Source organism: Heloderma suspectum, chromosome 2 (assembly GCF_057233095.1).
Source record: "Heloderma suspectum isolate Gila_16-S chromosome 2, 16-S_ref, whole genome shotgun sequence".
In the NCBI taxonomy this organism is placed as follows: Eukaryota; Metazoa; Chordata; class Lepidosauria; order Squamata; family Helodermatidae; genus Heloderma; species Heloderma suspectum.
In genome coordinates this window covers 323,654,328-323,668,275 of record NC_139459.1, presented here as the reverse complement: position 1 = coordinate 323,668,275, position 13,948 = coordinate 323,654,328, and the positions used below count along the sequence as shown (strand labels likewise).

At 40.4% G+C, this 13,948-nt stretch overlaps 1 protein-coding gene across 48 annotated transcripts in view; it reads right to left on the bottom strand.

Annotated features, from left to right (window-relative positions):
* FOXP1 (forkhead box P1) overlaps nucleotides 1-13,948 on the bottom strand; it is a 724,900-nt gene that overhangs the window by 191,328 nt on the left and 519,624 nt on the right. For all 48 annotated transcript variants that reach the window (XM_084840386.1, XM_084840360.1, XM_084840382.1 and 45 more), the window contains one exon: nucleotides 13,654-13,770. In XM_084840386.1, coding sequence (XP_084696512.1) covers nucleotides 13,654-13,770 — 117 coding nt within the window. The remainder of the gene's footprint in view (nucleotides 1-13,653; nucleotides 13,771-13,948) is intronic.

Sequence of the window (13,948 nt, the reverse complement as noted above, 5' to 3'; positions counted from 1 at the left end):
CCTTCCTAGAAAACAGACGATGTGGAACAGTGGTAGGGTGTACCAGTATTGGCCCTGCACGCATGCAGAACGTGGGAGCATGAGTTTACCAGGCTGTTGTATAGATATTTTATCTTGGCTTGACTCTTTCACAGAGCCTTAGTGTAGATTTTATGGAATGCTCATGCCAGTGTACAAATCTGAGGCCAATGTAAAAATGCCCTGTGCACAAACATTGCTATGGATATGCCTGTTTACACAGCCAATGTCCTTGAGTATTTCTGTAGAGCTGTGAATTTTTCCAACTTCTTTGGTGTGCCTGTTGGTAGTAAACTCAAATAATTAATAAAATTAGAATTTGACTCTAGAAACTCAAATAAATAAATGAACATTGCAAATACTCTCTTCTCACCACTCTCTTCCTGCACAAAATATGTCAGTAAACATAGTGGAATCTGTATGAATTTGTAAGAGAGATTTTATCCTATTTTTGCTCATCTAGTTATTTGATAAATGGTTCTAAACCTTTTGGCAAACAGTATTGGCAGGAAAAGCAAAGATGTCTTATGATCACAGAAGGCAATTTTCTTCAGGGACTGAACTTTGCAAGTATATCCCCATGGGTTTCATGGTTCTTCAATCTTGCCCCTTTACAATCTCAGCTGGCTTTCCTGCCTGGGCACCTTGCCAAGTGGACTGGACTGCTCCTCATTGCTGCTTCTGTTCATAAGACACCTGCACTAACTGCTGTTATCCTTGGCTTCAGGAAATTTTCTGTCCACTGGACAGGCTCAAGTGCTGTGCAGTAATACGATGCAGATTTCAGCACTCTAGGATGCATGTGTCAAAATAGTGCTATGGTTTGTAGCCGAACTAGGGAATGGGAGGTAGCAATCAGTAGTACAAAAATGCTGCCTACTCAAATTGACAGAAAAGCGACCTCTGCACTTTGTCAGAAATTCCTACAGACTACCCAAATAAATGAGTATGCTTTTATCACACACAGTGAGATTTGTATGGAAAATGGAAACACTACATCACTTGACCTCAGGTTGCTTCCCTTTTCAACCACAGATGAGTACCAAGAATAAAATTCTAAATCAACTTAAGATGTACTTTTAGTAGTCTCCGTTTCTTTTCTTTATTAGAACAAGTGAGCTTTTTGTTTTAAGTCTCCAGATTTCTTTAATAATAAATCAAGTTAAGAAAAAAAGAAAATGAATTTGTTTAACTGTAGTTTACCACTCCTGCAGATGATCTTTTAGTCAGTCTCATGTGTGTTTCACACCATCTTATTGCAAGATAATGAGCAGAACCCAAGAATAAATTGGTAATATTAAAATTTGCTTGTATTAACAGTACAGTAACACATAAGTGGCTTTAGAAAACTTTGTTTGTCTTTGTAGCATGACTGTGACCTCAAAGAAAGCTAGAAAAGGTTTGCTTTAGGGACACTGATGGCCAGTTCTCACAACTGTTTGAACTCATGGCAACGCCTATGGTTTTTGCTCAGCCAGAGGCATCAGCCTGTGGTGAGGTCCTCATGCGAATGTCAACAACATTTTCTGAACTCAGCCTGCATCAACATTTTGCAAAACAACAACGAAACCCACTCTGCTCAAAAACCCGTTTTGTATTCCTTTGTGTTGAAGTTCTGTACAATTAAAAATTAATAGTACATAACAATAAACACTCTGTTTCAGCTGAGTGCAGAAAATGTTGTGACACTGAGGCTGAGTTCAGAAAATGACACTGAGGCTGAGTTCAGAAAATGTTGTTGACATTCGCATGAGGACCTCACCACAGGCTGATGCCTCTGGCAAAGGAGGACCTTTGGATGGTCTGTGAATGGGAACTGTATCAAACAAATTTCAGGTTATACATATTTGGGTATATACTTTCATTAAACTCTCAATTGGTATTTGCAGAGAGATAGGGCTAGAGCAACAGCTAACAATACAGCTGCTGCAATAATAAGATTCTATTATACCAAAGGGGGTCAATTTGTCTCTGCTGCACTTGGGTGTTTAAGGCTAAGTCACTTACGCAATTGACGTATGGCATTGCAATCTGGATCAAAGCTGTTAATTTTTCAATAGAATCTGTGCAGGCAGCTTTCATCTGCTCCTTCTTTGGTCTTTCAAAATGTGTAACAACCCCCACTCTCTTGTTGGAAACTGGCCTACAGACAATCACCTCAAAAGCTTGGATTAGCGCATTATATTTTTGGATCCGTTCGTATATTCCTGGATCCTTAGGTTATTTATATAAGATATGCAATAACTCTTACGTCTCTGAGTGGATGAAATTGCTCTGGAATAAGATCAATTCTCTGGGCTTACGCCCTGAGTCTGTACTAATGATGGAAGCTAAGCAGGCCAGAGCTTTTCTATCTCAAAGGATCAGGGTCCTCCTGCGTCTTGAAAAAACCAGAACTTTAGATTTATTATAGTTAATTCTCAACTGATTAATTTTACAGTAGCTAGTGAACGCTGCCAGTAGACGCAGGAGCCCAACCCTGGTCCGTGATATTAAGACAGCGTCGTCTGCATAGAGTAAAATGGGGATCTTTGTATCAGCCAGTTTTGGAGGATGAGAATCTGTAGTATTCAAAGCATTAGGTAAATCGCTCAGGAAAACATTAAACAAAAATGGAGCTAAAACGCAGCTTTGTCTTACACCCCTAGTTGATACTATTGGTTCCGACAGGCTACCATTGGGATTACATCTGATTTAAACTTCTGTCTGATGATAAAGATTTTGGATCAAATATAGAAGCCTTTTATCAATACCCAACATTTCTAATTTTGCCCATAGCTTATTTCTCAAAACTGAGTCAAAAGCGGATTTCAAATCAATAATGCAGAAAATAATTGGCCCCCTTTTGGTTTAGTATACTTTTCAGCTAAATGGGCCAAAACAAAACAGTGGTCCCAAGTTGTGCAACCAGGAGTAAAACCAATTTGTTAATCTCCTATCACTTTGAAGTTTCTCATCCAATCCAGAAGACGTTTACATAACAATTTGGTGTAAATCTTCCCAGTTATAGATAGGAGGCTTATGGGATGTTAATTATTGGGATCCTCCCTCTCACCCTTCTTGTATATGGGGACTAAAATTGCCTTGCACCAAATAAGTGGGAAACGACCTGTCCTGTTGCATAAAGCAAAAAAAAAAAGGGGCTAAAAAAGAAGCCCACCAGCTCGCATTGCATTTTAATGCATTTGAAGGTATACTATCAGGTCCAGGAGCCTTATTGTTTTTAAGTTGGCTGATTAATTTACTGATCTCTTTTGGATGGACATCAGGCCACTCAGGTAAATCATCTATCTTCCCAATTACAATTAGATTTGCACAGTCAGGGTCAAGAAAAATTTCAGTGAAATGTTTCTCCCACATCGCTGTTGGAATAAAGCAGTCAGGAGCATTACTATATCATAGTCCACTAGAAACTGGATTCCAGAAACGCCTTGTATCTTTATTCAGAGTTGCCTGATAAAACAAACTCCACCTCTCACTTACATCAGCTTGTTTCTTGGCCTGGACAGTTGCCTTATAAAGTTTTTAAAGTTGAAAATAATTTGCAGGGAGCACATTTGTCATTAGTTCTGATATATATTCTGAATTTGTTTCTTAAGGGACATGCACTCATGATCAAACCAGCCAAAGCTTTGTATTTCTGAATTTGTCATTTGGGGTTTTCTAAAACTGTACATAAAATATGAAATGGATAGATTCAAAATGTGGAAAATCTGGAAAGTATATCAAAAGCAGATTTTTTCTCAGAATTCCTACTCCCTTGTCCCAGATTATGCTAATGATAAGATCACCTGTAGTTCCAAATTCTCTTCTTCATATGGAAATAAAGTATTTTTCTGCAGAAGGCAGAATGTAGCATTTTGGTCTGTTATAAAAGGCAGAAATCAACAAACATACACATGGAATCTGCAGCGCCCTGACCTCGGCATTTTGCAAACAATCCCCCCATCTGGTATGAATGATCCTTCTGAAACATCAGTACCTTCATTGATACATTATCAAGTGTAACCTGATGTATTTAACTCTGCTCGCCATGGCTAGGAACAGTCTTGAGTCTTGACAGCTTTGATATAATCATACATGTAAAGACCCCTGACTATACAATTGTTGAAATGCCTCATGCCTACAACCAATCTGTTGCTTTTACAAGTTTAATCTCGGTATTAAGGGGCTGATTGTGGAACCATGTCGATACAACATCTTCAACCCAGCTGTACATCATATAAACCACTATAGGTGGTGTCAAGCTCCCATGATTCCTAGTAATACTGCATACCTTTAACTCTGCAATCTATAATACTACAAAATACAGCTCTCTCTTTTTCCCCCAAAGCACAAGTGGACTACCAGCAAGGGTCCGACTGTGTTATTCCTAATTACCTTTTTTTCACTCTTGATCCTGTGGCTCTCATAATTAGTTACCTGGGGCTGCAATCCAATTTGAAGTGATGACAAGAAAGTGATCCATGAAAAAGTAATAAGTTAAATCCAATTTCAGCCTTCCTCTAATTAAATGCACATGGAACTAATGACTCAAACCCTACCATTTCAGTGATAATGGTAATTAGCGAGGTGGGAGTCACTCTCTTTTTCAACACTGTAGGTGTAAACCACAAGGTAAAATGGCAGGAGCACTCTTAATTACATATGTCATTTTGTCAGCAATTTACACATTTCTGACCAGTCAAGTATGTTTCATTTGTTTTCTTCTTCCATAATGTTTATAATGAATCCAGAGATATGTTCTGGCACATTGTGTAGCCCTGCAACCCCTATAAACACAATCTGCCTGCTAATCCTTACTTTAAAATGATGATAAACTCAGTGTTTTACCTGTACAAAAAATGCCTGTTAAAAGGAGGGTCACAAGATGTAGCCAGGCAACCACAGTTTCCAACTGCAGCGCAATTTGTTGCAACAAGCACAATATCAAACAAGTTGGAACTGGGTCATCTGAAGGGGTCTGGACCCCTCAAGCTTTTGACAAAGCAGTTTTTTGTAGCTTGCCAAAAATATGATGATCTGAGAGCTAGTTGCATGCTGGACCCATTAGCCTGACAGCCATCAAGTGTGGAAGACTAAGAATTACCTATGCCCAGAAGAGACTACACCAGTGTATCTGCATGAGTCACTGAACTGGGGAAACCTCTGCATCACAGCTTGAGGTGAGATTTGGCTCAGTCATTCCCAATCTAACAACGTGGCAGAATTATCCACCCTCAGAAGTTGTTTAAGAGATATGCTCAAACATAACTCATACAGAAGCACAGTAGCAGCCTCCCATGTGGATCACAGAATCCTTTCATTCTTTAATCAACTCCTCATGATATACAGTTTGGGAATTACCGCCCCAGAACAATTAAGCTTGAGAAAGGAACCGTCTTGCTGCTGCTGCTGCTCCTCATCCCTCACTCCAACCTAGCTAGAGAGTGTAACCCAGATCTAGGTGTGTTCCAGGGCCTAGGATTCTCCACCCTTTTATTATATATGAAGCCCTACACAGGGTACTGAACCCATTATTTTAATACTGCAGTAGGCTGCTCAGGAATGTTCTGCTACTTTAGGAAAATAAACAAGGGAAAAACTCCCCCTCCTCCTACTCAGTTTCCTACTGGGGGGACATGGACCAATTTAATATGGAACTGGACTCAGTTCTAGTATGAATCAGAACGATGAATTGGAAACAAGGCCAGTAACACTAGCCAGTATCCACTGTGACACTACTGCTAACCTAAATTACGTTTAACTAGCATGAACGACCTCTAGTGGAACGGCAACAGCACTTGTTGGCATGATGGGTTTTCTGGGGATATTCATCGTGTCAGCAAGCGCTATTGGTCATTTATACTAGTACAACGATGTAAGTTACATTAGTGGTGGTATCACCTTGGATACTGCTCACTGAATTTATTTATTTATTTAGTACATTTATACCCTGCCTTTCTTCCATCATGGAACTCAAGGTGGCATACATGGGGTTCCCAAGTGGCCTCCCACCCAGGCACTGAGCAGACCCAGGCTTACTTAGCTTCAAGGGGGCTGGATCATGTGCTGTCAGACCATGTTCTGCGAAAACCAGAAGCTTTGTTTGGATTCTTTCTGTTTATACACCTACTCACACTGCAGTTGTTGCTTCTGCAATATGAAATATTGGTATTTCATTCTGTCATTAAGTTTATTAATGGAATAGAAGCAATAATTTAAACCCAAAGGAGTTTAAAAGATTTTTTTTTTGCTATTTTATTTTCAGCAACATTATTTATAATGTTGGGCCTAGTCAAATTATTGAGGGGTTTTTTAACACAGTATTTTTATTGCCAAAAGTTGAAATTACAGACTCATTCTTTAAAAACTGAAACTGACTGAATTTTTAATATTGGCCAGGAGGCCTACTAGTGTTTAGCTTTATTTCAAAGAAATTTGTCTTTCAAAGAAATCTGGTCTGTATGAACCAGAGATCAAGGTTTCTGGTTAGTTAAACAAGCCAGATTCATATAAACCTTGATTTGAAACTGGCTTGTTTAGAAACTGATCAAAGTTTGTTTTAAACCATGATCTCTGGTTTGTACAGTACATCCAGGATTCTTGGAAAGTGACATGAAGTGGTAGCAAAGTCTTTCTCTTAGCTGCACAAGGAGAGAGGGGAGGAGAATTACACAAGCTCAAGTCTTTGGGCTTGTTTTAGCTTGTGCACATAGTGCTAAACTACTGGTCAGAGTTATGTGTGAACCACCTCTTAGTGGTAAGTTGGGAATCCCTGCCCGCACACCTCTTAGCTGCTGAGATAAACATAGTTGCCAAATATCAGAAAGTGGCAAAGGAACGGAGAGCTTGCTTCCTGAAGGGCTGTGCTCCAGTTGAACACTGAAATCCCAGGGCCCAGAAGAGATCACTGCCTAACAGATTGCCAGTTGCCCTGAGACTTCAAGAGCTGAAGAGAAGCTCACTGTGACCTCTGCCACCAGTCAGGGGACTAAGGGGCACTGGAAGATTACAACCACTGCCTCCCAGGAAAATTATTCAACCAACAGGGCCCCATCTATCAGTCAGACAAGGAGCAGCAGCCGTGGGCTTGTTTCCTGCTGATTGTTTTCCTTAATTCGGCTTGTCTGTGCTTCTGTTGTGGTGTGCACATTTACTCTAGCATGATAGCCCTGTGTCAGGAGCGCCCTAACTGCCTCTTGCAGTCCCCTCCAATAGCCAACTCAGGACACAGACGATGAGGATTCTTTCCAAGGCTTTATTCCTTTATGACTCTGACAGATACTAATCACTAGTGACTAAGCAAAGAACTGCAGTGGGGATAGATAGCAGAGTAGCCTAAGCTCCAGGTAAGGCAGTTGGTCCCCGTTTGAAGGAGAACCGCAGGAAGACTCTGAACTTATGGGCTAGGGAGAGATCCTCCCTCTTTCCCTTGGGTCCTCGGGACACGACCGTTGTTTGAGTGCCAAATGAGTGGAGCGCCTCCTTTCGACGCCCTCCATCTGTCGCCGCTCCCTGCGTCTGCGCAGAGCGTCCAGCAAGCCCCCCTCCAGCGCGCTCTCACTGCCAGGGTCACTATCTCTCCCAGGAATGCTGGCAGGAGGAATCTCTGCCAGCTGCTGTGATTGTGAGAGATGAGCGAGCTCCTCTCCCATGGAATGCTGTTCTTCCTCAGCATCAGAACTGCTCTGGGGGTCTATGGGATCAGTTTCCACCCTGAAACCCTGCCCAGATGTGCATCTTTCACCTGGCCATGACCTCACTGTCCCTTGTTAAGGGGTGTTTCACTAATGTTTTCCCTGCCTGTGTTTCCCCAATGTTTCCACCATTTTGTGGCTAGCCACCAGAGTACTGACCAACTCATGGTATTTACTCCACCTTGCCTGCCACTAAACTCTGGTGGCCATCTCCACAAAGTATAGGTGTGCTCTGGGCAGCCTCTAACCTTTTTAAAAAAGTAAAGCATAAAAGCGCAAGGTCGAAAGAGCGCATTAGCGCTGCATTGTGAACCCGAAATAATTGCTCCAGGTTCATCAACCACAGCCGCCTATGGGTTGTAAACTGTATGGATCTTGGGCAAAGTTGTTACCGTGTCAGGGGCTAAGGCTTACACTACCAAAAAATATCGTGGGGTGAGGAATACATATACTCTGCAAGATCACAGTTCCCAGGGTAGTTACTGTGGAACCCACAACTGAGCATTTAAAAGATATCCCTATTGCACTATAGAAAAATAGTGCATTTGTGTAGCAATACCTATACTCCCTATTGACCTATCAGAAAATAGCACATTTGAATGGCAGTAGCTATACCCCTATAACACTATCGCGAAATAGCACATTTGAATGGGAGTAGCCATACCCCTATAGCACTATAATGAAATAGCACATTTGAACAGGAGTAGCTATACCCCTATAGTACTATCGCGAAATAGCGCATTTGAATGGGAGTAGCTATACCTGCTATTGCACTACTGCGGTCTTAGAGCAACAGTAATAAAAAAAAATGGGGGAAATAGGGCATAGGTTGCTGAGGCAGGCGCTAACACACACTGGCCAGAGAAAGCAGAAAGGGCAGAATAAGGCAAGAGTGGATGGGAGGAAACAGGCTTTCTAAGTGATGATGTGGATGAGATTCCACCCAGTAGCCACCCAAACAATTTGTGTTAAACTGCCATGTGACTTGCCCCAGGCTATCTTTGGGATAATCCAGGCTTTCGAGACCCATGTGTCCCCAGACAGCAAATTCGACTCCAGTAAAAACCACAGCAAAGCGGAGAGTGAACTAAACCCGTCGCTGTGGAGATCCCACCCACCTCGGAGAGAAGCATGCTCTGGCCCCATCCAATGGCCAGGGGATGAAGGGCCACTGAGAAATTGCACCCCCTGCCTCTTAGGACCCTGTCTCCCAGGAAGACCATCATGGAAAAGGGAAGACAAGCCTGGCCCTGTCCATCAGCCAGACAAGGCGCTGCTTTCACCTCCCTGCCAGTAAGGTCACTCAGCTTCAACTACCAGTTGCCCTGGAATTGCAGAAGCAAGATGAAAGGAAGGACACTTTAGTGGATTTCGTTGGTCAAAAAGAACAACAGCCTCCAACCACTAGGTCAAGCTAAAACACCAACAAGGGAACACCATCTAGGTCAAGCTAAAACACCAACAATTGTTGTTGTTTAGTCGTTAAGTCGTGCCTGACTCTTCGTGACCTCATGGACCATAGCATGCCAGGCCTTCCTGTCCTCTGCTCTCTCCTGGAGTGTGCTCAAGTTCATATTCATTGCATCGGTGATGCTATCTAGCCATCTCATCCTCTGCTGTCCTTCTCCTTTTGCCTTCAATCTTTCCCAGCATCAGGGTCTTTTCCAGGGAGTTTTCTCTTCGCATTAGGTGGCCAAAACATTTGATCTTCAGCTTCAGTATCTGTCCTTCCAATGAGCACTCAGGGTTGATTTCCTTTAGGATGGACTGATTTGACCTCCTTGCAGTCCAGGGGACTCGTAAGAGTCTTCTCCAGCACCACAGTTCAAAAGCATCCATTCTTCGGCACTCAGCCTTCCTTATAGTCCAGCTCTCACAGCCATATGTTACTACTGGGAAAACGATAGCTTTGATTATACGGACCTTTGTCAGCAAGGTGATGTCTCTCCTTCTTACTATGCTGTCTAGGTTTGCCATAGCTTTCCTCCCAAGGAGTAAGCGCCTTTATTAAAATATTATCGGCCATGATATCCAACTTTCTTTTGAGCCTAGGATACATTTTTTAAGCAAAATTCAATCTTGCCAAAATATGCATACAGTTCTATTTTCTTGAGCAAAAATGTGTACCTTGATTTTCTTTCAATTTATAAATATATGCCAACAACTAAAATGTAAAATACTTTGGTACTAACAGAAAAAAGTTAGTACCAAAAGTGAATGATTAAAAGTGCATATTGTAATCAATGAAAGATGTATTCTTAGATATACACATCCTAGCCAGGGGAAGATATTAATCTCTAAGGCTAACCTAGACCAGCAAAACAATTATTTCACATTGTGAAACAGAAGTGGACATGAGTGGCAAATATTTGCACAAAAGCTCTAATCTTTATTCTCTACTCATTGTGATTTTGATATTTTTATGGTCTTCTAATTTCTGGCGATTAAAATCAATTCTTTAAACTTTCAATTTTCTTTTGTTTGTATTATTAGGCTGTGAAGGCAAAGATCCCTGTCAAATAAAAGACAAAGTTGTATACTAGCTATGCTTAAAAATGTGAGTCACAGCATTTGTATTTGTATTTAAAAACAACAACAAAAAACCTAGCAGCGCACCACATCTCAGACAAAATGCTTATACACAAAACATATGAAATATGCTATAATGTGTCTCCAACAATAGCTGTCAAGGTCAAGAGGGAAAAAAAGACATTCTACTGGAAGACATTAAACTGGATTGTACTCTTGTGTCAAAGTCAATGGACATATGATGTCACAGAGCGACCAGCATTGATGTATGTAATGCTCTGCCTACTTTATTGGTGAGTTGCTAGGAATGTGAGAAATGATCAGATTTTCTACCTTAGTTTTTACCTGTTTGGTTCACATCCCAGCCACTATTAAATTAGACAGAGTGAGACTGACTGAGACCTCACTTAGCAATATGCTTTAGTGACCATAAATTGTATGTGTATATACAACATTCCGCATGTCTATCAAACTGGTCCATCCTCCTTGGTTATTAGCGCGTAAGTTCAGGGGCAGGCAGCTCCAACAAAATGGCTTATATGCCATAACAAACATTCTAGAATAACATTCCACCTCTCCTCCCATGTTTCAAGCAAATATGTCAGTATTTTTTTATTTTTTTCATGTATTCATTATCTTGAATATTAAAAGACAGAGCCAAAGCTAGGGAACATAACCAAAGCATTTATATAAAGACCTAAACTCATGTATAAATCTTTAAAGCATCTAAACTAGAAAAAATTATTCCAGACAGAATTTTTGAAGAATACTGTCAGAAAACTTTATTAATTGATGTTTTAAGACCCAGTTAACATAATAGCTATATTAAACAAGGACAAAGAACTTTGCTCATTTGTTAAGTCACAGAAGAACCTCATTTGTTATTTAGACTAGGAACAATCTGAAATCATGACATTGATTTTAGATTAAATATGATAACTGATGATTGACAAAAATGATGCAAACAGTGACATTCAATACTTCATACTGTCAAGTAAAATGATAAAAGATCTGTGTGCATTTGTATATTTTTCTTAACATTTTTCTTCCATATTCAGGCCCTTTTAAAATACACATCTTTATTGTGCCATTGGGGCTCACAGTGTCTGTTATATTCAAGAGTAGGTTTAAGGATGCAAAAGCTCAAGGAGCAAGGGTGGAAAAAGAATGGGCAGTCATTTGAATCAGTGAGTGACAGGTTGGACCAGCTCTCTGTATACATTAATAAATTAGAATTTTAATTGTGTCTCTCACTGCAGAAGCAGCTCCAACACTTTAATATGTACCAACAATTGGCTATGTTATGGAATCTGCGACGTGGCCCTCACTGTTGACCTCTGAAACACAATTCCCAGTCTGACTACGGAAACTGTTTGGTTTGATCCTTTCAACTTATTTGAATCCTGACAAATAAGCTCACAGCTGAAAGGTCAACACAGTCATATTTCATCCTCTGGAGCAATTCTTAAGACATCTGCACAACAAAGCACTTCTTCTAGTACCTGACACTGGGCCTTTCCAGCACAATATCTCATTAAAAATGTCCCCAGTAGAAGAGTCTATTAAAAGGCAAATGGATCTGCTATTGCTTGACCAAAATAACGTATTTCTGGGAAGTTTTAACAAAATAGCATGGATTTGGCAAACAGTTCTTTCACAACAATGCTTTTAAATACACAGTTGTCCAGAGACAATTTATTCCTTCTGAAAGACTATCAATTTACTGTAAACTGAAAGGTGGGGTACCACAGAGTTGAGCATGATCATGTGACCTAGGAATTCTAATCATGCTCTAAATTTCATTTGTTTCTGTGATCACCAGCCAAAAACCTAATCTGCCAGTCTCCCTGTCAATAAAGCTGGGAAAACAATGCCTATTTGGAATGTGTGTTGAGCACTGATCTTTTAAAAGAACTTATGAGGAAAGGATTATTACAAGCATTTATACAAGATATCTTATTTTGAAGATAAATTCTGAACATTGATTAGGATTCTAAAAATAAGATACTAAAAGAAGGAACATTTCCTGTCCCCCTCCTCCCACCGAAAAGCCTCTCCAAAGCGTGTGTGTGGGTGTGTGTGTCAGAAGAACTTTGAAGGATAGAAAGCTGGTGGGAGGCTGGTGGCTGGTGGGAGCGGGGGAATCACCCAATATTGGGAAAACTTCAAACTGATTTTGGGCAATTCTCCCCCCCTCCAACAGCCCACTGTGTCCGGTCCCACATTGTTCAGGAGGACCCACCCAAACTTCTGGAGAGGCTGGGGGGGCAGGTTGCTGTAGTGGGAGGCAGGGTAGGAAATTATCTTTCTGCGAACTACCTTCTGTCCAATTATCTTAGGATCCAAGCCAAGATTTCTCATTTCTTTTTAAAGCAACATTCTCAATGAAATTACCTACAGATAATGAAACAGTCATTAAACTACTGGAATTTCAACCATCACTGGATGTATCTAACACTTCCCCTACAAAGAAAAGTGACAAATAAGCAACAATCCTTCACAAGTACTAAAACAAATCAGATTGACTAAGCAAACCTCTAATACCATGATTCTATGATTTAATGATCTTTACTCCAAATGTAAACCAGCTCAGCAGTTGATACACCTATCTCTTCTGAGACAATGTGCCCATGACTTGATATATAATGATGCAGGTGAAACAACATATAGATTTCCTTGCACAGGTTGCTCAAGCAAATATTGAGGATGTAATCTCAAATATAGATTTTCTTGACATGCGTAATAAATGGTTTTTGGACACAGGTCTCTTCACCAGAATGTTCAAACCTCGCTCCAAAGTTGTAACAATTAAAAACTTAAATGCATGCTTATTCACAGTTGTTGTTCTTGAACAAGAACAGCTTCACTAACTCTGAATTAGGGTTCTCTCATGCCCTTTGTTTCAAAGGATTGTACATTCTTCCAGATGTATTTTATCCGAAGCACAATGACTGTCCATTTTTCAAAATATCATACATCCAAGGTGTAGAATGGATGCCCCTCATTTCAGAAACTGCTCTTCCTCACATGTATAATGACGACCGCCCAGACAGGAAGCTGCCTTATGCTGAGTTAGACCATCTAATTCAGTACTGTCTAGAATGTTTGATGGAGGTTCTCCAACCTGATTTGGAGATATCAGGAACTGAACCTTGGACCTTCAACATGCAAAAGATGTGGAGCTACAACCCTTCTCCACATACCTGTTCAAGTTATTTATATTATTGGTGACAATTTCAAAATCACTCTGCATTGACACATTTCCACCATGACTACCAAGCATGGTTGATCAACTGACATCAACAGAAGCAACGCTGAGTGTTTTTAAAAACCTTTGCCTATTATTCATACTACATGCTTCCTTGTCAATTGATCATATAAAGTCAAGACAAGACACAGGTACAATTTTGTTGTTATAATTTCTTACCTGGAGGGCTGGCTGTTTGTCATTCCTCTTAGGAGACTTTAGCCCACTAACTTGTTGTTGTTGTTGTTGTTGCTGCTGCTGCTGCTGTAACAGAAGCTGCCTTGCTACCTGAAGAGCCTGGGGGAAAATAATGAGAGAATATATATATATATATAAATATATATATATCTGTCTATACCGTCCAATAGCTGAAGCTCTCTGGGCGGTTCACAACACAATGAAAATAAATTTGATCTAGCACAAATTATTAGATTACTTTATGTGTAGATGTTCTCTGAGGAGTACTCACCTGTGA